This window comes from Scylla paramamosain, chromosome 16 (genome assembly GCF_035594125.1).
Source record: "Scylla paramamosain isolate STU-SP2022 chromosome 16, ASM3559412v1, whole genome shotgun sequence".
NCBI lineage: Eukaryota > Metazoa > Arthropoda > Malacostraca > Decapoda > Portunidae > Scylla > Scylla paramamosain.
In genome coordinates, this window is record NC_087166.1 from 1,358,651 (window position 1) to 1,383,479 (window position 24,829).

Below are 24,829 nucleotides of genomic sequence, written 5' to 3' on the forward strand. Positions count from 1 at the left end.
GGCATGCCAACCTTACAGACGTGAACAGTGACTACGCCTTACATCTGCTCCACGCTCCGGGGGTTTTGGTCATTTGCATGTTATCCTTCGACATGAATTATGTTGCTATAAATTAAGTAGTGTAAGAAACGCATGTCACATTTTATGCTCCATGTGTTTCTATGTTCATGTTTTGTAAAGTTTACAATACGTGCGATTTTAAACTTAGTTACTTGCCTTGTAAAGATCAATTCTACTGTCCGTTTTGTGATTATCTACATATAAAGTATTTTTATTGCTAACACTTTCCAATCCTACTCACGCACGACATGTATTACTTTTCACTTACCTCAAAAGTCAAGCTCGAGGAAAACTAGTGTGTCAAAATTCTTCCATGGCTGTTGAGCAATCCATTTCTAGTGTACTTCCTTATGATTCACCCAATTGTCAGTCTGAATGATAGAGTACAGTTAGTTATAATCAAACAAGCTTAGTTACGTTTAAGACTGCCGTGGATATCTTGTATTCACTTAGTCAAGAAAAATGAGATGAGGGATCGAGTAACAAGATACCGTCTGTTATATATAATTCGGTCATTTTAGGAAGTACGGTGCATTTCTCTATTTTATTATTCCATTACGTAATTGTATCTTGTTCTTTCGCCCGAAGTTTATTAGTAATCGTATATAGTTAGTTTACCAGCTACTCTCGATACAAGCTATTTCTCTGTATATCATCTCTAGTTTTACGAGTGAGGAGGAATTACAGCTAAACCTTTACATCTCATTACACGTCCACATTTCAACATATGCAATTAGTGTATGGTACAAATATACAATAATACTACTGTATATAGCTATGCAACTCAGTACAGCTCAAGCAGCGCCCCAAAGTTCACCAGGCGTGCCAACCGTGCAGAGTGAGCAGCCTCGGGTCTCGGAACGAAGGCTCAAGACTCGTACTTTCCCACGAAGCTTCCCCCAAAACCCACGAGCAGTACGTACACCTGACTGCACTTGCGTCCTTCTCATGTTCCCTCATCCTTAGTCCGGATTCTTCCATATAATTTCCTCTGCCTTTTGTTTACTTACCTATTTTCTTTTCATCGTCATCTTGCTCCTTGCAGACCGCGGGACGGGAGAGTGCGAATCCTCATGGGTGGGCGGGTGAGCGCGGCGGCGAGGGAGGGACAGGGCGTGATAGAGTGAGATGCAGTGAAGACTAAACACTGCGCCGCCCAGCTGACCCCTCCACCACCACCACCACCTTGCTTTCTACACCACCAGTCCAGTCTCTCCACCTTCCCCATCCCTCTCAGCTCCCTTACCTTGCTCCTCCACTATTACCACGATTATCATCATCCTCCCCTTCACCACTATCTGTACCCCTTCCTTTACTGCAACTTTCACTTCCCCATTACCACTACCGTACTCCCACTCTTGTCTTCCCATTCCTATCAGGTTCCTTACCTCTGTCACTTCACTGTAGTTCTTCAGATTTTTGCAGCCTCCATATCAAGGAATACGTAATTTTATGATTGTTGTAACTTCTTTTAATCTTAATATTAACAATCATCTATTGCACTAATAGCAAGAGTTATATAGCAGTTCAAGCCTTTCAATCGCTATAGTTATAATTCTGATGAGTAAAATCGCCTAAGATCACTAAAATGAAGTAACAAGTAGCATACTGTCATTAGTTGAGGAATTAATTACTTCCTGACCATAGGTGCCATTTAACATTTTATACTTCATTATATAAAACGTTCGCGGTAAATCAGGTATATTTGTTCTGGCTTCTCGTCCATCTCTTTTTATTCTTTTTTCTCTATTGTTTTCTTTCCATTTGACTCTCTTACCTCCTGTAGCAGTAGTGTTCAGGACGTTTCTCTCAATGCATTTTAACACTTATTTTATATGTATTCCCGAACGCCCTTCGATGAATCAATTTGTATTCACGAACAAAACTCACGCACTCATTCAATTCACTCCGTGAATTGCTGCGCACACCTTTCCTCCTCCGCTTCTTACTCCTGGGCGCCGCCTCGCTCATCCAGACTCATTACCAAGACTCCCTCACTTGCTCAGTCCACTCACGCATTATTCTCGCCTCGTTATTTCCTCTCGTAACATCTAAACCTGCTGTAATCTTACTGTCATTCGTTGATAATTTTCCTCGCTACATAATTTCCTCTCGTAACATCTAAATCTGTTGTAATTTTAAAGTCGTTTGCTGATCATTTTCCTCGCTACATCACGTAATCTTGCGGTAGCGGAGGCATATCACCATTCATCTTTCCGGCACTTCGTCATCATATATTTTCAATTAAGGAAGGAGTGATGGAAGGGGTGCGAGCTTTGCCATGGTGCTGACAGCTGGCGGACACCGAGTACAGTATAATTTCTGTAAGCGGTAACAAACATGAGCGAAGTAGCGAGGGGGCAGACGGCAGGAGGGTAATCCGTCATACTTCCAAGGTGAAACTGCCGCGTGAATAATGAAACGATGGCGGGGCGAGCAGCATTGAGACATCGAGTGCCGGATCACAGGCAGTCTTTGATCCTACTCATACCCTGCAGCTCTTCTCACGACCAGAGGAGGCGCGATCTGCTGCTGGTTTTGCTGTGGATGATGATGAGGCTTGAAGTGATCTGGTGTGTGTGTGTGTGTGTGTGTGTAATAAAGAGTATCATTATATAGAGCTATCTGCAATCGTAATTTGTAACTCTCTATTCTGTTTGTAGTCCGTAAACCTATCTTTTCCTTCCCTCAATCTCTGTTATTTCAGAAAGAGTATCCTATTACGGCCATATACTTAATTAAGCGAGAAAAATGGGAGACCAAAGCCATTTTTTGGTCTTAATATGTTTGGTTCGGGATATTAAAGTACCCAAACTACCTCTACATCTATTAACCAACCCAAGGTAAGTGCAAGGCCTCGACGAGCTGACCCTAACTCCAACCCAGTCACTTTACCTAGCATTCTTCCTCAGACAAATGGTAACACAATAAACACTTAGCCGAAATAGGGAGAGAAAGAGAGAAAGAATAGAAAAACAACGTGTCCCGAACAAAAGTACTCGAGGAGGAAACGAAACAAATCAAGCCGCTCATTCCTGATCGAAGCCTCGTCTTGTGGGGTTCGAGATCCTACCACCAAGTCTCTTCATGTATAATGCTGCGGGGTGGTGGTGTTCCTCGCCTAATTTATATCACTTAAGAGCCAACAAGCAGCTATGAGGGGCGGGAAGGAGGGAGGGAGAGAGCGAGAGGGAGATGCAGGGAGGAAGGGAGGGACGCGAAGGGAGATGAGAAGAGGGGAGGGATGTGTGGGTGAACATGATGGGAACGTAAGGGAGTGAAACATGAGCAGGAAGGAAGGAAGGGAAAGGGAGGGATAGAGGGTGAGAGGGAAGGAGGACGAGTGAATGAAGTGAGAGGAGAAAAATGTAAGGAATAACAACGAACAGCATAACAAAAAGGAAGGCGTGAACGATATAAATATGATAGGAAAAAATAAGTTGGAGTGAAGAGAAAACTGAAGAAATCTAATGAATGAATGAAGTTTTAGTGAAAGATAAGGAATGGAACAATAATGACATTTAATGAAGGAAATCAGTAGAAGGAAATGAGTTCATATGGGACTGAGAGTGGATGGTAAAGAAGAAATAGGAAAACAAGAACCCGAAAATAAACGAGGAATGTGAAAATACGGAAAAATAAGAAAAGAGCAAATATGACAAGAAGCCAAGGAAGCCAAACAGAAGAGGATAACAATAAAAGGAAGACAACAAGAAAAGGATGAAAAAAAAGAGAAGGAAAGGAAGGAAGACAACAAAAAACCGAAGGAGGAATGACAAGAAACCGATTTTAGAATAACTGAGGAATATGGAAGTAGCAGAGAAAGAAAGAAAACAAAAACAAGGAATATGAACAGTGAAAAAAAAGTAAATCAGAACAAAAATAAGAAAAACAAACAGTCCACCGTCATTCAACCACAATAAAGTAAACAAACAAACCAAATACACGAGATTCACTACATGAACACACACACATACACATACACACACACACGAGCGCAGACAAGACTCTTCCTCCCAAAATAAGAGCGACAATGAATAACAAACACACAACACTATGACCTTGAGTAGTCTTGCAGTACCTAACAACAAGCGGGTCACGCGAGGGAACACTACGAGCACTGCAGGGGCGTGGGTGGTGATGGTGATGGTCGTGGTGGTGGTGGTGAAGCGGTGAGGTGGACGCGATATTAAAACTTTGGAGTGACGTATCGACACTGAAAATCTTGGGGCCACTTGCTTTCAACACAAAACTCTCTCTCTCTCCCTCTCTCTCTCTCTCTCTTGGCAGTCTCATGGCTCCGGTGTAAGGTTCTCTCGAGCAGTGTGATTGTGCCGCGTGTTCGAATCCTGCTTGGTTGGGTCTTACCTGTTTCATCCTCTCTCTCTCTCTCTCTCTCTCTCTCTCTCTCTTATGACGATGTTTTTAGTAGGAGGACAGATATCAAAGGTGTTTCTCTCAGTTTTCTTCAGCCAACCCTCCATGTGTGTTGTGAGCGAGTCAGACAAGCATCACAACCACGACACGCGGATATGAGAGACACATGATGGAGAAAAATAATACAATAAACTCAAGTAATTACATTCCTCACTCCACACTCAACGCTCACCAAAAGTTACGCTCACTCCTACACCTCCTCCTTCTCCTCCTCCTCCTGCTGCTGCTCCTCTTACCAAACCACGATGATAATAATAATAACAATAATCTGAAATATCATCATTTACACAGTGCAAAGAAAACTGAGAGAGAGAGAGCGCGAGAGAGAGAGAGGGAGGAGAAAAAATGCATTCCCTTAACTCGGTCAACAAAAGGAAGAAAGGCACTGGGGGTGTAAACATAGAGTTCATCCCCCTGGTGAGGACGTTTTCCTGGTGGGGGAGACGAAGATTAAAGAAAAAATATCGCCCATTGGCTGTTGGTCGGGCAGGAGAGGCAGGCGAGGCAGGAGAGGCGGCCGCGCGGGGTGTCAAAGAAAGATGGATCTATGGTGGCCGAATAATGCTCTGTCCAGTGTTCCGGGAATACTGTATCCCAGCCAGCGAGGGACGGAGAGAGAGAGAGAGAGAGAGAGAGAGAGAGAGAGAGAGAGAGAGAGAGAGAGAGAGAGAGAGAGAAGCAGACACGAAGGAACACAAATGAAAATCAAGCAGCAGCTGACATCTTTGGATTTACGAGTTTGTCTGTGATAGCCTGTGTAACTGTAGTTTGCAGTCCTAATTGCCTGGTACAGTTATAAGGGTTATTTTAAAAAGTTCACATATATCAGTTGTGTTCTTATGGGTGTTCTCCTGATGATGATGCAGAATACTTGTTAAACTATTACTAAACTCATAAAAAACACCCTTTAGATAGAGACAGAGTGCCGAAATGATTAATTATAAAACAGACTCATCCCGGCCAGCGAGGGAGGGAGACGGCGAAAAGGAAACACAGAGGAACATAAAGGAATAACAAGCAACATGACATCTTTGTACTTACGTGGTTGTCTGAGATAAACTACATAGTTAATCTAGTGATAGTAATAATGAGTACAAATGTTGGGAGGGTTGGTAGAGGCTGGCATGGTTCTCGTCTTGTTTATTCAGCTTCTGGCTCTTGCAGGGTAGTAGGTCATATCGAGGTCACCATGACTAAGCTGAGACACATTATAGAGAGGGTCTGTTAATTGTTTCATCTACAGAAAAAATAAAGGTTTGGAAAATGTCCTGAAACTTTTTTTTTTTTAACCAAGGTCAAATGACATGTATGCAGCAATGTAGTTGTTGAGTTAGGTTTGGTTACGTTAAGGTGACGCGCAGCACTATAGTTATTGCAATAAAAAAAAGTTTAATAGAGACATTTTAGGTTTGGAGATGACTTGAAACTCTTCCCTTTAAACAAGATCACGTGACATACATGCAGCATTATAATTGTTGGGTTAGGTTAGGTTAGGCAACATATATTGTAATGAAAGCCATACTTAGTCAATATTTACTTTATTGAAAAGCTCATCATTCCAGAGTTATAATTTACACTGATATGAGTGAGGAGGACAGTGGTGATAAAAATATCGGGAGGTACACAGCTGCTGCGGCGCTGGTGTGTACGCGACGACCCGCTGGAGGGAGGGTCAGGTCACGGCCTCCAGCTTGTATGTACAGCGGGGAGTGGCACCCTGCAGGACCAGGAGGAGGAGGAGGAGGAGGAGGAGGAGGAGGGGGAGGGACGGAAGGAGGCGATCTCTACGGATTTATGAGAGAGAGAGAGAGAGAGAGAGAGAGAGAGAGAGAGAGAGAGAGAGAGAGAGAGAGAGAGAGAGAGAGAGAGAGAAACGAGGAATGGGGGAGGGAGAGGGTGGGCGTCTGGCAGCGTCGGTTTAAAGCACAATGGGTTTTTTTCATGTTTATTAATTTTTCTTTATAAATTTCATATATTAGAATCTTACCAATAGACGCTTTATACAAAATATACACAAGTCCTCATACACACACACGCGATTACGCACTGACATTCACTCATCACATAGCAAAAATAAAGACGTTCAATATATAAATTATGAAAATGAAATGTCTTCTTCCCAATTCGGAAAAAAAAAAAATAATAATTTGAGAACATTATCGCCGAGGAGGAGCGGCTTGGGACTCCTGCACCAAGCTGCTGGTACCTTGACGACTGGTGGGGCGCCAGGAGGAGGAGGAGGAGGAGGAGGAGGAGGAGGAGGAGGAGGAGGAGGAGGAGGAGGAGGAGGAGGACGAGGAGGAGAGTCAGCGTGTGGAATGTTTCTAATGAAGGAGGCACATTCGCAGGAGGAGGAAGGAAGGAATGGAAAGAATCCTTGTGATTACAAAAATAGTGTCTCAGCTCCCGGACGCCCAAGAACACTGTGTTGTTTCGGTTCTTCACTTCTGTTGTCCACAGTCCCATTGCTTAAAAAAAAATGCTACTTTTTTGTACAGATTTATTCCAGTTGTTAGTAACGTGAAGCGCGCGTCTGTTAGAACAAATTTTGCACCTATGGTCCAGTTTGCTCCAAAAGCCCCAGTACCGTTTTATTGTAGTTTACTTGTAAGTAGGAAAATCAACAACAATCTCATCAAAGAAGTTTGTCTCAGGAAACTTCTCTGGTTGATGTGGGAACTTCCAGGTGCGGTTGAGTTGAGTCTGGCCCCGCCGCCACCCCGTCCCTGGGCCGGCGGCGGGCGAGGCGGTGCGGGGCGGGGCCGGGTGTGCGGTCTGCAGGAAGGCATGCACCTTCCCCCAGCCCCGCCGAGACTAAGGTGAACCTACCGTGAAGTAATGGGCATGCATCCGTCAGTGCCACAGGGAGTCCACACTAATGAGGCGATATGAAATGGGAAACCTGCGTATAAGAGGTTCACATGCGAAGGCATAATGTGACAATGATATTTTTACAATGTGTTTTATAGTATACGAGTATCAGAAAAATATAAATTTAAATATATATAAGTATTTATATTTCATGTCCTTGATTGTGTACAGAACTGTACATAACACTCGAATTACTACTGCTGCCACCGCACGATGAAACTTCTCTCCCCTTCTCATGAGTTGTGACAGCCAATCATGCTCCGGTGTGTGAAATATTGCACAGTATGGCTAAGGAGGAGAGAAGACGACAGCTCACACGGGTTGGAACAGCATGAGAGTGACCGACAGCCCGACAGCACCGCTCCAGTAGCAGCGGGAATATAGTTAATATGAAGGCTACTGCACCAAGTGACAGTTCCCTGAGCAAGAAGCTGATAACAGCCACCACCGTGCCGTCGCCAGGCGGGATCCTGCTGCCCTCCTCTTCTGGAATTATTAATTTCCAAAGAGGTCCCTTCAAAGTGTCCTCTCACTCCGGGTCCCTCTGCACACCTCTCACTACCTATACTGAATGTCTCGTGCACTTAATAAAAGCAGATATGGATAAAGTCTATTTTTTTCATCACACACTTGTGTATAGCCGCAATGGTGGAGGCACGTTCAAGATGCTTCCTGTAATATCACGAGGAAGGAGGGCCGGGTGGCGTGGCAGACTGCTGGCGGCGATGACCTCGCTGTGGGCGTCGCTGGCTGGCGGATGCTGCTCCTCACCGGGGCCCTACTGCGGCAAGGGATGATAAGAGGACCCTGAGACCGTTGGGGGAGCCCGGCACTCGCGAAGAACTGTAGACGGCCGGAAGTCTTCCCTGCTCGAGGCCGCCCAGGTCACAACCCAAGTTAAAGCTCTGACGGGCACCGAGGCCCAGGCCTTACCCTTACGAGGGGCTTTGGGTCGTGGCGGGCAGCGCTTGCGTCTTGGATTTGCTGGTCGAAGTGGGAACTTGTAAGGGCTGAGAGTCGCTGCCACCTCCTGACACCGGCGACTCTGACTTAGTGGTGACGCCGCCACTCGCTGCGCCATTTCCGCCGCCGGATGCGCCACCACCGGAGCCGCCGCCCGTGCTGCCACCCGTCGTGGCTGTGGAGTCTGAGTCGTTGCTGTTCTCGTTCGGGGTTGAAACAGTCGGGGGTTCGGGAGCAATGAGTCCTTCCTTCATTCTCTTTTTTTGCTTCATTCGTCGATTCTGGAACCAAATTTTGACCTGCGTCTCGTTGAGCTGCAGCGCTGAGGCAATCTCGATCCGCCTGGCGCGAGTCAGGTACTTGTTGAAGTGGAACTCCTTCTCGAGCTCCGTCAGCTGTTTGGTGGTGAAGTTGGTGCGTCCTGTGCCGCCCCCAAAGCCCCCATAGTCAGTCTTGGGCGCTGCAACGAAGGGTTTGGTTAGTATCCTGCTGCGCATTGACTGTCTTTGCTTCTACAACAGTTAAGTTGACTTTAAGTATAGAAAATAATTTTTTTTGCTATCTCATTTGAGCCTCAAGTGAAATGGTCTAATTACATATATACACAATAATTACTGAAATCATATTTACGTTTAGGATAATAATATCATATTATACAAGACGCGACAAACATTAACTGATGATTTTAAAAACCTAAGTAAATGTCAAATAAACGTTGATGTTATGAGAGAAGTGTGTACAATAAAAGCTATATCAGACTAAGATGAAGGTGAGACCACATTGTAATATACAAAGAAAGGAATATGAGTGTGTTTACGTGTTGGTGTTAGACAGAAGGCCAGAATACTGTGGACTCGTGTCATGTGTTCCCAGCGTGGCGGCGGCGGCAGGCAGCGGCGGGCAGGGCGACTTCACACTAGCATCTTTCTCAGCTTCTCCACCCACCCCTCCCACCCTCCACCCTCCACTTCCCATCCTCCACTACCCACCAGTCCTCACGTCTATATAATAGCAGGACCTTCGATTGGTGTCATTTTAGTCTCCATGAATTAGATACTTGAAGGTAAATCCTCAAGAAATACTAGATTTATACCGATGATGGCAGTGGGCCGCGGAACATCCATCTCCAGGGCCGGGCCACCGCAGACTTGCCTAACAATGCCAGTGTTTAATCTTGAGTATGTTTCGCGCTCTCCACCACCCAGTGTAACCGATACGTGTTTGTCTCTTTTGTGCTGCCCGTTTGTTAAACTCATCGTGTGTTTGGGCTGCCTTCACGGTGCGGGTCGGGGTGAGCACCATCGCCGCCCCGCCAGCTGCTGCACTATTTTCACAGTACTTGGCTCGTTGGACCACACACCTTACCACTTTTTTTCACTCGATTCCTCTCGCATTTCTGGCTTTCTCTCGCTTTCCTCGCGTTGCCCGAGGTCTAACTGTGGTGAAGTGGTTTACGTGGCGTGTGTGTGAGGCAGGAGGAACCCGCGGCAAGGCTCGGGGAGGCGAGGAGACGCGGGCGAACAGACGACGGGGAGCGACAAGTGTGGGAAGAAGAGAGAAAAACCAAAGAGGCCGGCAGTAATGGCGTCCAAACACTGTAATTACACAGCTTAGAGAATCGACAGAGAAAGGAAAACAGAGAAGACAAAAAGACAAAAGGCTGCGGGCGAATCTTTATACAATGACTGGGCGTGGGCGAGACAGACTAGGGGAAGATCACGCCCAGAGGAGGAGGAGGAGGAGGAGGAGGAGGAGGAGGAGGAGGAGGAGGAGGAGGAGGAGGAGGAGGAGGAGGAAGAAGACAAGAGAGAAGAAGAGGAGGAGACTGAGCAGTGATGTGCGGTGTAAGAGATAAAGAAAAAAAAAAACTAATTTTATATTGAGAAAAAGAAAAAAAATAATAGTTGAATTCTATATCTGTCATTCTATTAATATTATGTTTGATTTTACCTTTAATGGAGAGAGAGAGAGAGAGAGAGAGAGAGAGAGAGAGAGAGAGAGAGAGAGAGAGAGAGAGAGAGAGAGAGAGAGAGAGAGAGAGAGAGAGAGACCTAATAATGGAGGGAAATACCATGAAAAGTTGAATTATAATTGACTCGATCAAAAACAAAAGCTAAAAGAGAATAGAATAGTGTAAAAGAAAGGGACGAAGAGAGATAACAACTGGAAATGGAGGGGAGCAGAAAGGAGGCACACGGGAACACAAAGGAAGGACAAGGAGAAACTGATCTGATGGTCTTGATGGTGTTGTTTGTGATACATTGCATTATTTAATTTAAAAGTGGGAGGAGTAACAACAATAAGGCGGAGGCTCTTCAGGAGAAGGAGGAGGAGGAGGAGGAGGAAGAATGTCTGGTCTCTGTTTAGGGGTGCATGAGAAGGGAGACACACACACACACACACACACACACACACACACACACACACACACACACACACACACACACACACACACACACACACACACACTAGGGAAAAAATACATACACAAACGTGGTTATGATTCTTAATATGACAATGATGATGGAGACAGCAATGCAAATGATAATGGTGATGCTAATAACACGATAGCAGTGACAGTGGTGTGTGGGTGGCGGCACAACTCTCACTGTTGCTGTGGTGGTGTAGTGGCGTGTGGTGGTGTAAGTGACAGCTGGGATGACGAGGGAGGGAAGGCGTCGGAGGGAGAGAGGGAAGAAAGGGCAGGAGGGAGGTTACAATGGGAGGAGAGTGAAAGAGAGAAAGAGAGAAGAGAAGCTACAGAAAACGGAGAACTTGTAAGAGTACAGTGGAAAGGAAGGAGAGATTGGAGAGAAGACGAGAACGAAGAAAATGTAAATAGGTTAAGAAGGAAGGAGGAAGAAAGAGGAAAAGTTAGGAGAGAGATCAGAGGGGAAGGAAAAAAAAAAAGGAAGCTGCAGAGAAGGAAGAAAGAGCATAAAGGAGGAATAGATAAGGAAGGAGGAATTGAAGGCAAGACAAGGGGGAGGAGGAAGTTTATAGAAGACTAGTAAAGCAGAATGGAAAAAAAAAGGGAAAAAAACAGAGGATGGAAAGAGAAAAGTTCAGAAATAAAGAACAAAAAATTGGGAGGGATGAAGAAAAAGCAAATCTGGCTGAAAAAGGAGAAAGGAAGAAGAGAAAGAAGGGACGAAAAATGAATGGGAGAGTAGAAAGAATGGAGAGAAAATTGAAAGACAGAAAAAAAAGAAAGGAAAAAATGACGGTGAGGAAAAGGGATGGAAGAAGGGATAAAAGTGATGAAGGAAGAGAGAGAGAGAGAGAGAGATAGAGAGAGAGGAGTGTCGGAGGCTGCAAGTATAAGTATGAAAAAAAAAAGCAAAATTATGAAGACGGCATAGCAGTAAAACCCTCTTTGTGGAAACTCACACGGATGATAAGAAGATTCACACGCAACAAATGAAAGCAGACAGTAACAAGTGACACGGTTTAAAACTTTCCTTTCAATGTAAAAAGAGAAGGAAAAAGATAAAAATAAATTAAACTTTGTCGCATACTTGAGCATTGGCTATGAATAATGATGTGTAATGATGATGGTGGTAGTAGTAGTAGTAGTAGTAGTAGTAGTAGTAGTAGTAGTAGTAGTAGTAGTAGTAGTAGTCTCACTAGTAATAATAATAACAACAACAACAACAACAACAACAACAACAACAACAACAATAGCAATAATAACACCAATAACAGCAACAACAAAATCTCAAAATAAAAGCTGAGAAAATAACACAAACCATACTTTTTACCCTTCGTCTGAATGCCACAAAGCCTCATAGCAATAACAGACCACTCCTAACACATTCCCTTCCTGTATGGCGACTGTCCTCAATAGTTAAACAGCTTTGGTTCGTTTCCTTGGTGTTGAGAGTGTTAGGTATACTGTACAGCAAGGAAGGTATTAGGAGAGCCAGTGTAGGTATGTAGAGGGTGTAGATGAGTAGGTGTAGACGGTGAAAGCTTGTGTGTGTGTGTGTGTGTGTGTGTGCCAGAGGGGGTAGGAGGGAGTAGCGGGGTGTGGTGTGCGTGCGATGATCACCTACGGAATGACTGCGGGCGGCGGGCGGTGGGCGGCGAGCGGCTGTGGGTACAAATGAAGAGAAATAAAAATATCTACGTACACGCGGACGGGAGGTCACTGCCGCCCTTGTTGCGACGCCTGGCAGTCCTGGTGGTGGTGGTAGTGGTGGCAGACTGACTCAAACTATTGATATTATTCATTATTTAGTTGCAGGTTTATACATATCTTTCCAGCGCATTTGAGTACTTTTTATTTGTTTTTATTTAATGTACCACCATATTTACTTGGGAGAAGGACAAAAAAAAAAGACCATCATCAATATTGTTATCATTATCGTTCAGGACACAAGAATAATGGCACTTAATCTTCCACCAATTTCAGAATCATTAGAAATTTTCCAGCGCGCATGAGTTTGTTTAATCTATTTTACGTACCACCACACTTGTTGCATGTATAAAAACCATTACCCTCAATATCACTACCATCATTATCATCTAGCAAATAAGAATACCAACACTCAATCTCCCGCCAGTCTCTCCCTGTCTCATCTTGGACATCCTAACAATTCACGGTTTTCACACTAACTCACGGTCACGACACGCGGTCTTAAGATGACGTCTAAAGCTTCAGGGTAATACAGCGAGTTACTTAATGGCCACAGGAGATAATCAACTTATTACAGGGAGAGGTCGGTCATGGAGTACAGCGGAGAAGAACGTAGAATGAGAGAGAAGGATATTAAAGTGAAAGAGAGGTGGGTGTTAGAGGGAGGGAAGGAAACAGGAGAGAAGGAGAGAGTGGGTGACGGATTAGGAGAAAGAAACTGAGGAGCAAGCCCGAGTGAGAAATAAGGGAGAGAGAGAGAGAACGTAGTAGCAAAAAGTGGAAGGAGGAGGAAGAGAGGTGGCTATTACAGTGAGACTAAAACAAAAACAGGTGAGAAGAGAAAGTGAGAAATAAGGGAGGGAAGGCGTATGGAAGAAAAAAAAAAAAGTAGATATTAAATAGTAAAAAATGAAAAAAAAGGAAAAAGAAATTAACAGAGGAAGGGAAGACGTATGGGGAAAAAAAAATAGATATTATATAGCAGAAAAAAAAATGAAGGAGAGAAAATGAGAAATGAGGAAGGGAGTACGTTTGTCTGGCAGGGGAGGAGAGTAGAGAAGAGGTGAGGTCGCTTGGTGCACGGCTGCCTCACCGCCTCACCGCCTCGCCCACCACACGCAGCCTTGAGACTCGCTGTTGGCGCTGCGGGGCAAAGGTGGCGGCCAAACACAGCCGGCGAGAGGTAGCGACACGCACCAACACAGCCAGGTAGCGCCTTACAACGCACTGCTCAGATACACGTAAAAATAATCTATATGCAAAAAAACGTGTTCGCGGAGTCTGGTTCTGCTTGGTGTGCTGCAACGAAGAAGGTTTTTATTCTTTAAACGTTTCAGCGTCCTGTTCCGACCACTCCAGACAGGCTTTAGTGGAAGCTATCCGGGTTGTCAAGTTTTTTTTTTTTCTTTCTGTGATTGTAGTGATAGTTGGACCTGTATTCTGCAATGCCAATGTTAAAAAAAGTAAGTAAATAAATAAATAAATAAGTAAACAAATAGATAGATAGATAAATAAATGAATAGATATATAAATAAATAAATAAATACATATGACGAAATAAAATAAAGTAAAAATAGATCAAATAAACATGAATAACAACACCAATGAAAGCACCCAAAAAATGATACTTGAAATTCCTAGGAATCCAATGTAATTAAATAAATAAACATAAATAAAAAAAATCCTTTAGTGTTTCATTTATATAGTAATTAGCTTTTTTGATTATACTATCGCTACTTCCGTATTTGAATTACACTTCTGTTTTCCCCAAAAAGCCATGTATTATATGGGATACTTGTGCATTTTCTTCATGTACATTAAGACACTGCAAACAATTTCCAAGTATAATAAAATGTTTCAAAAATTTTAAATGCTTACTTTTCTCTAATACCACTGTTCAGCATAGTATAATCAGTGATGCCAACAAGAACCTGAATTTCTAATGATGTACGAAATTCCTCGCACTCTCTCTTGTACAGTATCCTTGGTGTTGAGTGAGTGGTCGAATATGCTACATCGCCTGCCTCGCCGCCGCCCCTGTATTGAGCTGTACCCGGGCACGGAACTCCTCTATTAAGTCAATAGCAGAGCCCCGCGGAGGGACTGCCTGGCCTCGCACCACTTCTTTGATCAGCTGGCTGGCAGTGGCTCAGGCAATGGCTCGACCCGCTGGCATTCTTGCTTAACGACCGTGTTATCAGAGTACAAGCAGACCACAATGAATAAATAAACGAATGAATGAATAAACTAGTAAATAAATAAAAGATACAGACAGGAAATCAATACATAGAGAAGAATAAACATATGTGATAAATTACAATTTTAATCCATCAGTCGATCAATCAGTAGAGATAAAGAGACCATAAACAAATACAAACAAATAAAAATAAGCAACATTTCTGAATACTTCTCGTCTGAATCCGCTCCACAACCTCTTTTTCTTTTTTTTTTCATATAATAATTCTCAAACTGAAGCACGTACGTACAATCCAATCACAAAACATAACTCGAACTAAATTACACAGAATGGCAAACATCGCATGACTTCAGCGAGATAAAAACAAAAAAGTAGCCCGTGGTTAGAAAATAATGGAACAATAAGAAAATAGTATGATACAGATGCAGCAAAAAAACACTGGTTCGTTAGTTAAGTGGCGAGAGGGGAGAGGGAGAGGGAGGAGGGAAAGGGATCAGGGATAAGGAGGAAGGAGGGAGAGGGGGGAGGAGGAGGAAGAAGAGGGGGAGCTTGGACCCCTGCCAGAAAAACAAGAGGGGAGAAGGAAGAGAATCGACACACACACACACACACACACACACACACACACACACACACACACACACACACACACACAGAGAGTACCACGAGTGTCTTTGTTTTGGCTCAAGAGACTTCCAATAGTTCGGTTGTGTTTGTGTCCTGTAGTTAGTTGGCGAGGCAGGGGTAAGGGGGACGGGACAGGAAGGAACAGGAGAAAGGGAGGGGAGGGTGATGGCAGTGGGGAAGGCGGTGCTGGGGGTGAAGGATACGCAGAGGAAACTAGAATGGAAGGGAGGATGACGTTACAAGTTGAAGAGGAGAGGGAGAGATGGATGAATGTGATATGAGACTCTAAAACACTTCTGCCCTGCATCTCTACTACACTCAAAAGGCTCTAGTTCAAGCTACACGGGTTTCTAAGGGTGTTTTCATAGTTCTACTGACAGATTAACAAGATTACGACATTATTAACAGGAAAAACAGTCTTGAGAGTCCGGCTAATTGTTTCTCTGGCCTCTAAAAATATTTATGGTGAGAGAGCAAAGCGTTTCTGAATATGTGCCAGAGGTGAGCGGTAAGTGTGTGTGGGAAGGACGTGATACTTGACGGCGCTGGGAGGCAGGTGTGCATGCAGGTGAGAAGCAACGTGTTCTGAGTTTGCCATACTATAAGACCTTAATTATGAGTGACGGGGGTGAAAATTATTGGGAGTTTGAAAGGAGTAAATCATTAAATAAAGAAGAAATAACATCAGTAGCAATGTAAAAAAAAATATATAAGAAAATCATTAGTGGAATTAGCTGTGAAATCAGGGAAAAAAAAAAAATATCGGAGAAACGAGAAGATGTAAAAATACGCATTAAATACCAACATACATTTTAATCAAGGAAAAATTAAAGAAATATTGATAAAAAATTGTAAAATAAAATAATAATACTAACCATAGCTATTAAGCAATAGCGTCCACAATGAAGGGAGCCAATCATGAGAAAATTAAAATCAGAAGAAAAGGTAAAACTCGAATATACACTGAGGAAAAAAAAAAAGAAAAGAAAACACGCAAGCACAATGGCAGAGCAAACACGTATCTGTTTTCTATATAGTGATTGGTGTGATTTACTTTTCATGTCTCGTCCCGGCAGCGCATCGACCCGCGGCACGGCACGACACGCCACGGGGGAACAAAGCACCAACGCCTGCTACCTTCAAGTTCATGTAGCAGCTTATTTGTTCCATCTTCCTCCTTCACTTATATCTAACCGTTCCTTCCAAGACTTTGCTACTTAATAATCTGTAAAATTATCTTTATTTCACACTCATAATCCAGGAATTTTCACTGGCCATTATCTTCGTGCTTCTATTTATTTTTTCCTCACTTGCGTACGTCACTTTTTTCTTTATTTTCATTTTTTTTAATTAGATTTTGTACCTTAAGGAATTTATATTATACAGCAACATAATTTTTACACTTAAGTCTAATTGAATTCCTTATATAATTAGAGGAAATTATCTTTAAGCTCCAACAACATATTTTCTTTAACTTCTAAATAGTTTTTATTCTTAGACCGTGGGCAGCATTCTTAAACGCTTTGTTCTCTCATCACAACTATTTTCAAAGCCACGGAGGTTACTCGTTTTATCATGAGTGTTTTTCCTACTGAAGATCCAGAATCCTTGTTAAATTATCACATGAATCATGAAAACTCTTGAAACTTGCAAATCAGCCAAATAATAACAAATAAAAGATAGGACAAAGAAAAGTTTAAGAGTACACCTGATGTTGGCAGCAAGCTCAAGTTTGTTCAGATACTCGCAGAAAAAAAAAAAAAAACCTATTCCTGATTATATACAAACCGCATAATATTTTCTCAACATTCCTTATTTATTTTGATTTTTTTTTCTTATAGATTCTTTTTCCTTAAATATCCACATAAATACTACTACTACTACTACTAGTACTACTACTACTACTACTACTACTACTACTACTACTACTACTATAATCCCCTGTAAACCTCACACTTTTCGTCTCTTTAAATGAAATGATCTTGACAAATACCAAATTAACACGAATATAAAATAACCTCCATAAACCACAAACCTCTTAGCCACAACCACAACGAACGATCTACTGGAGTAATGCAAACGTCAGCAATGAGCATGTCAAGAACGCATTTGTCTTTTCTTCACCGGCACTGTTAATAGCCACCATTTCACTTCCATCCGTCACTGTTCACACCCTGCAATGACTCAATTACGGGAAACACAACCTGGGGAGGAGAGGAAGAGGGGGGAAAGCGAGAAGGGGATAGAGGGACAAAGAAGAGATAGGGGAATAGAGGACAAAAAGGGATAGGGACAAAGAGGATAGAAGGATGAAGATAGGAAACAGTAAGAAGAGAGAAGAAAACGAGAAAACAAATAGAAAAGACATGATGAAAATAGGGAGGAAAGAGAAGAGAAGGAAAAGCACGAATAGGCAGGTAAGATAGAAAAAATGAAGAGGGAAAAGAGTAAGGAGAGAGAAGAAAACAGGAATGAAGAGACAGAGAAGATAGAAAAAGAACGAAGAAAGGTAAAAATGGGAAAAGAATGAAGGAAAAACACTAAAGAAAAAAAATACACAGGAAGAATGGAAGACGAAATGGGAAAAAATAGATAAAAAGGGTGATAAAGAAAAACAAAAAAAGAAGAAAAAGTTAAATAAAAGTAAAGAAGAAAAAAAAAATGAAAGGAAAACATGCAAGAAGAGAGAGGGGAATGAGAGAGGAGAAAGAAAGAAACCAAATAAAAGCTAAATTGGGGAGGGAAAGGAGAGAGAGACAGAGAGGGGAGTCAGTGGGGAGAATGGTTGCTGGCCTGAACTGTATCCGTGTGTCTGCTTTGTGGTGGCACAGTTAATAATGGTTCCTGAACTCCGGGGACACGGCAGGCAATCAGTGCATGCAGGTGAGGAGAGGCAGGTGAGGGCAGGTGATGTGGGTTACATTATTTTGGCTTCAGTTCACTCTGCCATTTTCCCTTCATCTCATTCTCCTGTTTTCCTATTTTCCTTTCATCTCACTTCCTTATTCTTCTTTTCATCTCCTAGTATTTTCTTCTCCGTCCGTGCAGTCTTCTTTGGGTCTGTATTTGTGTGAGTTTCTGAATGCGCGATGGATTACATGTTTCGTTTCGGTTCGTTTCTTTTCGTTTTTCGTTCGTACGGATGGATGGATGTCATTTCGGAAAGGTAAGGAGAAAGTGAAAGTAAAGAAACAAAAAAAAAAAAAAAAAGTGGAGGGTAGAATTTCCACACACACACACACACACACACACACACACACACACACACACACACACAGGTGAAAACTAGTAAAAACATTAATATTTTGTGTAGTTAAGAAGAAAAAAAAATCGAAAAAACCACAAAAGCAAAACATGGATCAAGATAAAACCGAGAGAGAGAGAGAGAGAGAGAGAGAGAGAGAGAGAGAGAGAGAGAGAGAGAGAGAGAGATACAGTCGCACGAACTCATCGGGAGCCGTCACGAAGGAGCCACACGCCTGCCAGTCCCACTTTTTGTCTCCAACATGCAACGGTAACTTCGTAAACTCCAGCGATATGCAAATTGTCAGGTTTCCTCGGGCCTCCTGCACTCCAGTCCCTCCAATGTGGGCCTCTGTTGAAGGAGGGAGGACGAGGAACACGGAACCCATATATATAGAGCCCCTTTGTTGGGTTTTCTTAAGGTATGGTTCAAGGCATTCGATTACCAAGAGCGAGGCAGGATTGATACGTTGGTGGGTTTGTGTAATGGCTTCGTTTTCTTTCCTGTCTTTGCCTGGCTGTGGTTATGCGGGATTGACATGAGGTGATCTGTGTTGTCTCGTGCTCCGGTGTGTTTCGTAAAGGTGGTATACTTGTCTGTAGGTGGTTTCGTTATTCTCTCTCTCTCTCTCTCTCTCTCTCTCTCTCTCTCTCTCTCTCTCTCTCTCTCTCTCTCTTTTGCACTTAGCTTTCCTTCTTTTCCTTCCTCTGCACCTCTCCTGCTATATAGTGATTTTCAACCAGCATTTATACCTTCCCTCATGAACTTTATTAGTCATACATTATGCTTTATTCATATTGTAGGTAGTTTCCCGAAATGCTGTGACTAATGTAGAGTAGAGCATTAGAATCAAACACTCTACTAAGAACCTAAATGTTTGTTGGTGTTTGAAATTCTCTTTATTCCTCTTTTTTTTCTCCTTTTTTGTTCTTTTCTTGTCTGTTTCCTTATCTGCGTTACTTCGTGCTTGCGTCTGCTTCATACAAAGAGAGCCAGTATATACATGCCAGCAGGAAAGATTTCACTCTTCACTCAAGGAAATGAGACGGAGCAAGGGGATGGAGGAGGCAGAAAGCAGTCAGTCCTTGTCATGCACTTGGGTATTGAATTTCTAACGTAAAATGCTGCCTCGAAAAAGGACGTGAATGGATGCCAGCTTTACCATTTCCTCACGATATACTAATCCTGAGCTTCGTTTCGCTTCTAAAACTCAAAGCCACACATACATTGAGCATAAGACTTCAGTATATAGTTTATGTGGGGCAGTTTGTATTTTTTCGGACGTAAGTGGTTGCCAACTTTATCATATGCCCACGATATACTAATCCTGAGCTTTGTTTTGCTTGTAAAAATTCACACCAATCCATACACTGGGCATAATGAGATCAAAGTATATGATTTATGTGAGGCAGTTTGTATATTTCCGACATGCGAATGGTTGCCAATTTCCCTATTTCTCCAAAGATATACTAATCCTGAGTTCTATTTCGCTTGTAAAGATTAAAACAACATATAGATCAAGCACTACAAGACAACAGGGTATCATCAGCATCACCCAGTTTGTATCCTTCAGGTCAGGCAACGGAACACAAGCAAATAAACTCCGCGGCACCTCAAGGGCGTCGCGGGCTGTGATTGGGTGGCTCTGGCAGGAGGGCGGGCCTTTCCTGGGTTGAGTACTTCACGTAATTATAGCAAACCTATTCCTCCCATTTTGTTCAGGACACTTAGGGAAAGGCAAAGCGGTCAATAATCTCCTCCACATGACCCATTAGTGTTGCTGTTCCATGTGTTCATTTATTTAAAGCTTCCTTCTGCCCCGAGTCTGAGTCTTGAGTGGTGTCATCATTTTATAAAGACGAGAGAGAGAGAGAGAGAGAGAGAGAGAGAGAGAGAGAGAGAGAGAGAGAGAGAGAGAGAGAGAGAGAGAGAGAGAGAGAGAGAGAGATCAAAGAAAACGTAGAAAGTGACGGATCTAAAAAAAAAAGAAAAAAAAAACGAGAAGGAAAGAGGACAAGGACATAATTGAAAACGCACTGATGGCGAAAAAAAAAAAAAAAAGAAAAGAAAAGAAAAAGAAAGAAAAGCAGGAATGGAAGATTTGAAGAGGAAAAGCACTGATAGAAATTAACATGAAGGGCAAGAGGAAAGAAAGAAGGTGTATGTGAAAAGTGACACGACGAAGATGAACTATAAATTAATTACCTGAGTATGCCAAAAAAAGAATGTACAGGAGGAGGAGGAGGAGGAGGAGGGATCGCAGAATATTAAGAAAAAAAATATCAAAGAAAAACATAATCCATGAAAAAAAATAAATAGATAAAAACGAACAAACAAATAAATACATAGATCAATAAACAAATAAAAACAAAAACAAATAAAACCTCAAATAAAACTTAAAAACAATAGACAACACTCACTACCAAAAAAAAAAAAAAAACTTAATAAATGCACCGCGAGACACCTGAGGGAAACAGATCACAAGAGCCACAACAACTTCTAAGAACGCCACTGAAAGGAATCGAGGCCAAGACAGCTGAGTGATGGTATTTCCAGCTTCACTTACGTCGCCACATTAGCAAAAGGACAAAAAACAACGATAAAAAAATAAAGCGAACGAAGGGAAGCTGGTGATGATGGAGGAACAAGGAGGAAGAAGGAAGGAGAAGCAGAAGGGAAGAGGGAGAAAAAGAGGAGATGCAAGGAATTGGTGAGAGATGACATAAAAAAAATAGAAAGAAAATAAGCAAGATACAGAACATGGTAAGAGTAATAGCAAAGTGGTGAGATGGAAAAGGAAATAAAGCGGTAAATTGAAGATAAATAGAGGGAAGAAAAGAGTAAGAAAACGAAAGAAAGGACAGGAAGGACAGGAAGACACCATGAAACAGGGAAGAGGCAGAGAAAAGAAAACGAAAGAAAAAAAGAGGAAAACAAATAAAATAATGGAAAGAAAGACACCATGCAACAGGAAAAGGACGGAGGAAGGAAAAGAAAGCGAGAAAAAGCTGCGGAGAGGAGGAAGGAAGGGAGAGAGTGAGTGAGGGAGGGAGGGAGAGAGGGGTGTGTGGTGGTGACGGTGATGATGACGGACATAACATCCTGTGCCAGCGTAACAAGGAATGACAGACTGACTCGGTGCTACCTCCTCCTTCTCCTCCTCCTCTTCCTCTTCCTTCTTCTCTTTCTCCTGATCTTCCGCTACCTTCTCGTCTTCGTCTCCTCCTCCTTTTCCTCTTTTCTCTGCTCCTCCTCCTCCTCCTCCTCCACTTCCTCTTTCTCTTTTCTCTACTTCTCCATCAATTTACTTTCTTCATCTTTTTCTCGTCTCCTATTCCTTTTTCTTTTGCATTTTTATCACTTTCACCATCTACTTTTCTTCTTTCTCCATCTCCTCTAGACAGATTTTTCTTTTCCTGCTCTGCTCCTTATTATTCATCACTGCCTGTGTGTGTGTGTGTGTGTGTGTGTGTGTGTGTGTGTGTGTGTGTGTGTGTGTGTGTGTGTGTGTGTGTGTGTTGGTGTGATTTTCTCTTCTGGCATGCATATTTCGTCAGTCTAATCCCCCCAGTAACCTCTCTCTCTCTCTCTCTCTCTCTCTCTCTCTCTCCTCTCTCTCTCTCTCTCTCTCTCTCTCTCTCTCTCTCTCTCTCACTCACTGTTTCTCCCAACGACCACCATAACCATCCATACAACAACGACCTCTGTCACCACATCACCATTCATCCAACGCTGCACCATACATCCCACCACCGCCACCTCCCCTCATTGTAGTGACTGTCCCAGCACTACATCAACCGCCACAGTAACATTGCCAGTACCACCAGCACCAAAATAACAAACAATATCTCCATAGCCACACTGTTCATTCCTCCCACCATACTATCCTAGCGACCTCCTATTGCAACTCTGTCACAACACGAAACAAAATCCTAAGGGTCAGTAATCGTGGTAGTGAAGGGTTCAAGCTTGATGAAGTTAGAGTTAAAAAGAGATAGGAAAAAACTGGTTATCAAACAGAGTGGTACAAAAATATAATGGACTCAGTAATCAGGTTGTCAGTGCCGAGTCAATAGGGAGCATTAAAAGATTAAGCAAATTTATGGATGGGGATAAGAGGTGATAATAAGTATACAGGTTTTATGCAGAGACTACCACGTGTAGGCTTGATGGCTTCTTGCTGCTTCCTTTATTTTCTTATGTTCATTTATTTACAGCCATTATACCACCTCCAACATAACAGCCTCCCCATCTTAAGTTCATTACAACCACTGAGGACAAATCTAGCCCACCACTAAGCCTTGCCTCATCATGCACGCCACCGCCACCACGTCCCCTTCAACCCCGCCACCCGCAATGCTCGCCATCTGAGGTTCTTTCACCAGTATTTGCATTCATTGAGGGGTGCAAGACTCCCTGTGCGTCAGAATGGTGCAGCTGAAGCCACGCACAGATCTAGGCCAAGCAGGAGGCCGCCCACGTTGGGTTACAATTACTGCGACTTAGGAATGTTATTCTTATATTATATTTATTTTTCTATCTACTTTGTCATCTAGAGTATTGTGTTGATTACTTATAACTGGCAGTAGATTCATGGGTCTTTACCGAAGTGTGATTATCGTCCCCATTGCACAGAATATAACATGCAATTGGGCTTTAACTTGATCTTATTTTCTTCAAGTAAACGACACCCAGTGCTGTTAAGGAGTCTGATGAGAAAAGACAAATAAATTCCATGACCAATCAGCCTGGCGCGCGTGCTGCCGTGGCGTCCCGTGTGTTGCGGCTTGCAATCCCCGGAGGTCACCCTGCTGGCCATAGAAACACTCACGCGAGTCTCGGCACCGCCGCCAGTGCCAGCTGCAGACACTCGTCCATTTGGGTTATGAACACAGATAATAATTTCTCATCAACTTTATCCAGCTTTCATTCTTCACTCTGCCTTTTTCTTCCCTCGCTTTTCAGAAAATATAATTAGAAAAATTGAGCTCGTCCTGCGTCATGTGATGAGTCCATTAGTTAAGTATGAGTATTGTGATATAGTGATAGTGGTGATGGTGGTGGCGGTGGTATCACTGATTGTGGTGGAAGTATTGCAGTGACTGTGATGCATATACAATTGTACCTGTGGTGGATGAACGAGAGTAATTCTGTACTGGTGGTCAAAAAGGAGAGTGGTAACGGAGGTGGACTGTAGAAGCAAAGGCGGTAATGATGGTGAGTAATGGCAGTCTTGGTAACAGTAAGTAGCCATGGTGGTAATGGTGGAGGCAGTAGTGGTGATGATGGAGGTGGAGCACAAAACACAGCAACCAGATCCTCCCTCTTCCCTCCAGAGTGGGTCCTGATCCCTCTGAAGGCAAGCTGATCCTCTCAGATCGTGGCCTCCAGAGCCCATTACCACGCAGCAGAAGGGAGGAGGGAAGCAGGAAAGGGAAGGGAGAGCGGAGGGAGGGGTGGAGTAGAGACTTAGGGTGGTGAGGGTAACGGAGGGGAGAGGGGACACGTGGGGAGGGAAAAGGGAAGAGTGAGAAAGAAGGATAAGGGAGGGGAGCAGCGAGGGGAGAGAAGGGAGCTAAAAGGTTATAAGAAGGGGAACAAAAAATCAGGCCCATATAAGGATATATTAAGAAAATGGCAGACGATGTTGGAAAAAAAAAAGTTTGAGCTGCGTTTCTACTTTCATTATTTGTTTTTAGTTTTCTGGATTATATATATTTTTTTCATCTTGGGTAGTTATGATATTTTTGCTGATTCTAATTCCTCGTTCCTCTATTTCATTACTTTTTCCTCCCTGCTTCTTTCTTATTTATCAGTAGTTGTGATTCCGTTTCCATTTTGTGTTCCTCGTTGTTTCCTCATCCTTCATTCTCTGCTTCTCCATTTTTTACTTTTTCATCTCTTAGTTTTCCTCTATCCATTGCTGTTTTCTTCTATTCTTGTCTCTGTCCATGTGTTATAACGAAAATATCCTCCACTACTTATTTATTTATTTATTTTTTATTCCTCGCTATTTCATTTTATTATGCTTCATCCTTTTATTCTTGTCTCTTTCCCTTTGACTAACAATACCCTCCACCACGCTGCGTGTTGATGCAGTCCTGTTGTGAGGGCGTGCTGGGGACTGTGCTCGAGGCAGATGGGACGCAATATGTTAAGGCTGAGGCTGTATGTAAGAAAAAAGTGACCTCTCAGAATACAAGCAATTTATCATTCTCTTTTTTTCTGGCTGATCTTGAGATTGAACAAGTAAATAAAATAGAAAAATCACTCCACAAAGAAAGAAAAAAAA

General features: G+C 42.8%; 1 protein-coding gene across 1 annotated transcript in view; it reads right to left on the minus strand.

The window, feature by feature from the left end:
* Positions 1-6,019: 6,019 nt before the first annotated feature.
* The window catches only part of LOC135107883 (homeobox protein Hox-B1b-like), a 50,691-nt gene continuing 31,881 nt past the window's right edge, over positions 6,020-24,829 (minus strand). Inside the window, exon 2 of the mRNA XM_064018241.1 lies at positions 6,020-8,791. Within this exon, the coding sequence (XP_063874311.1) occupies positions 8,304-8,791 (488 nt within the window). The 3' untranslated portion in view covers positions 6,020-8,303. The remainder of the gene's footprint in view (positions 8,792-24,829) is intronic.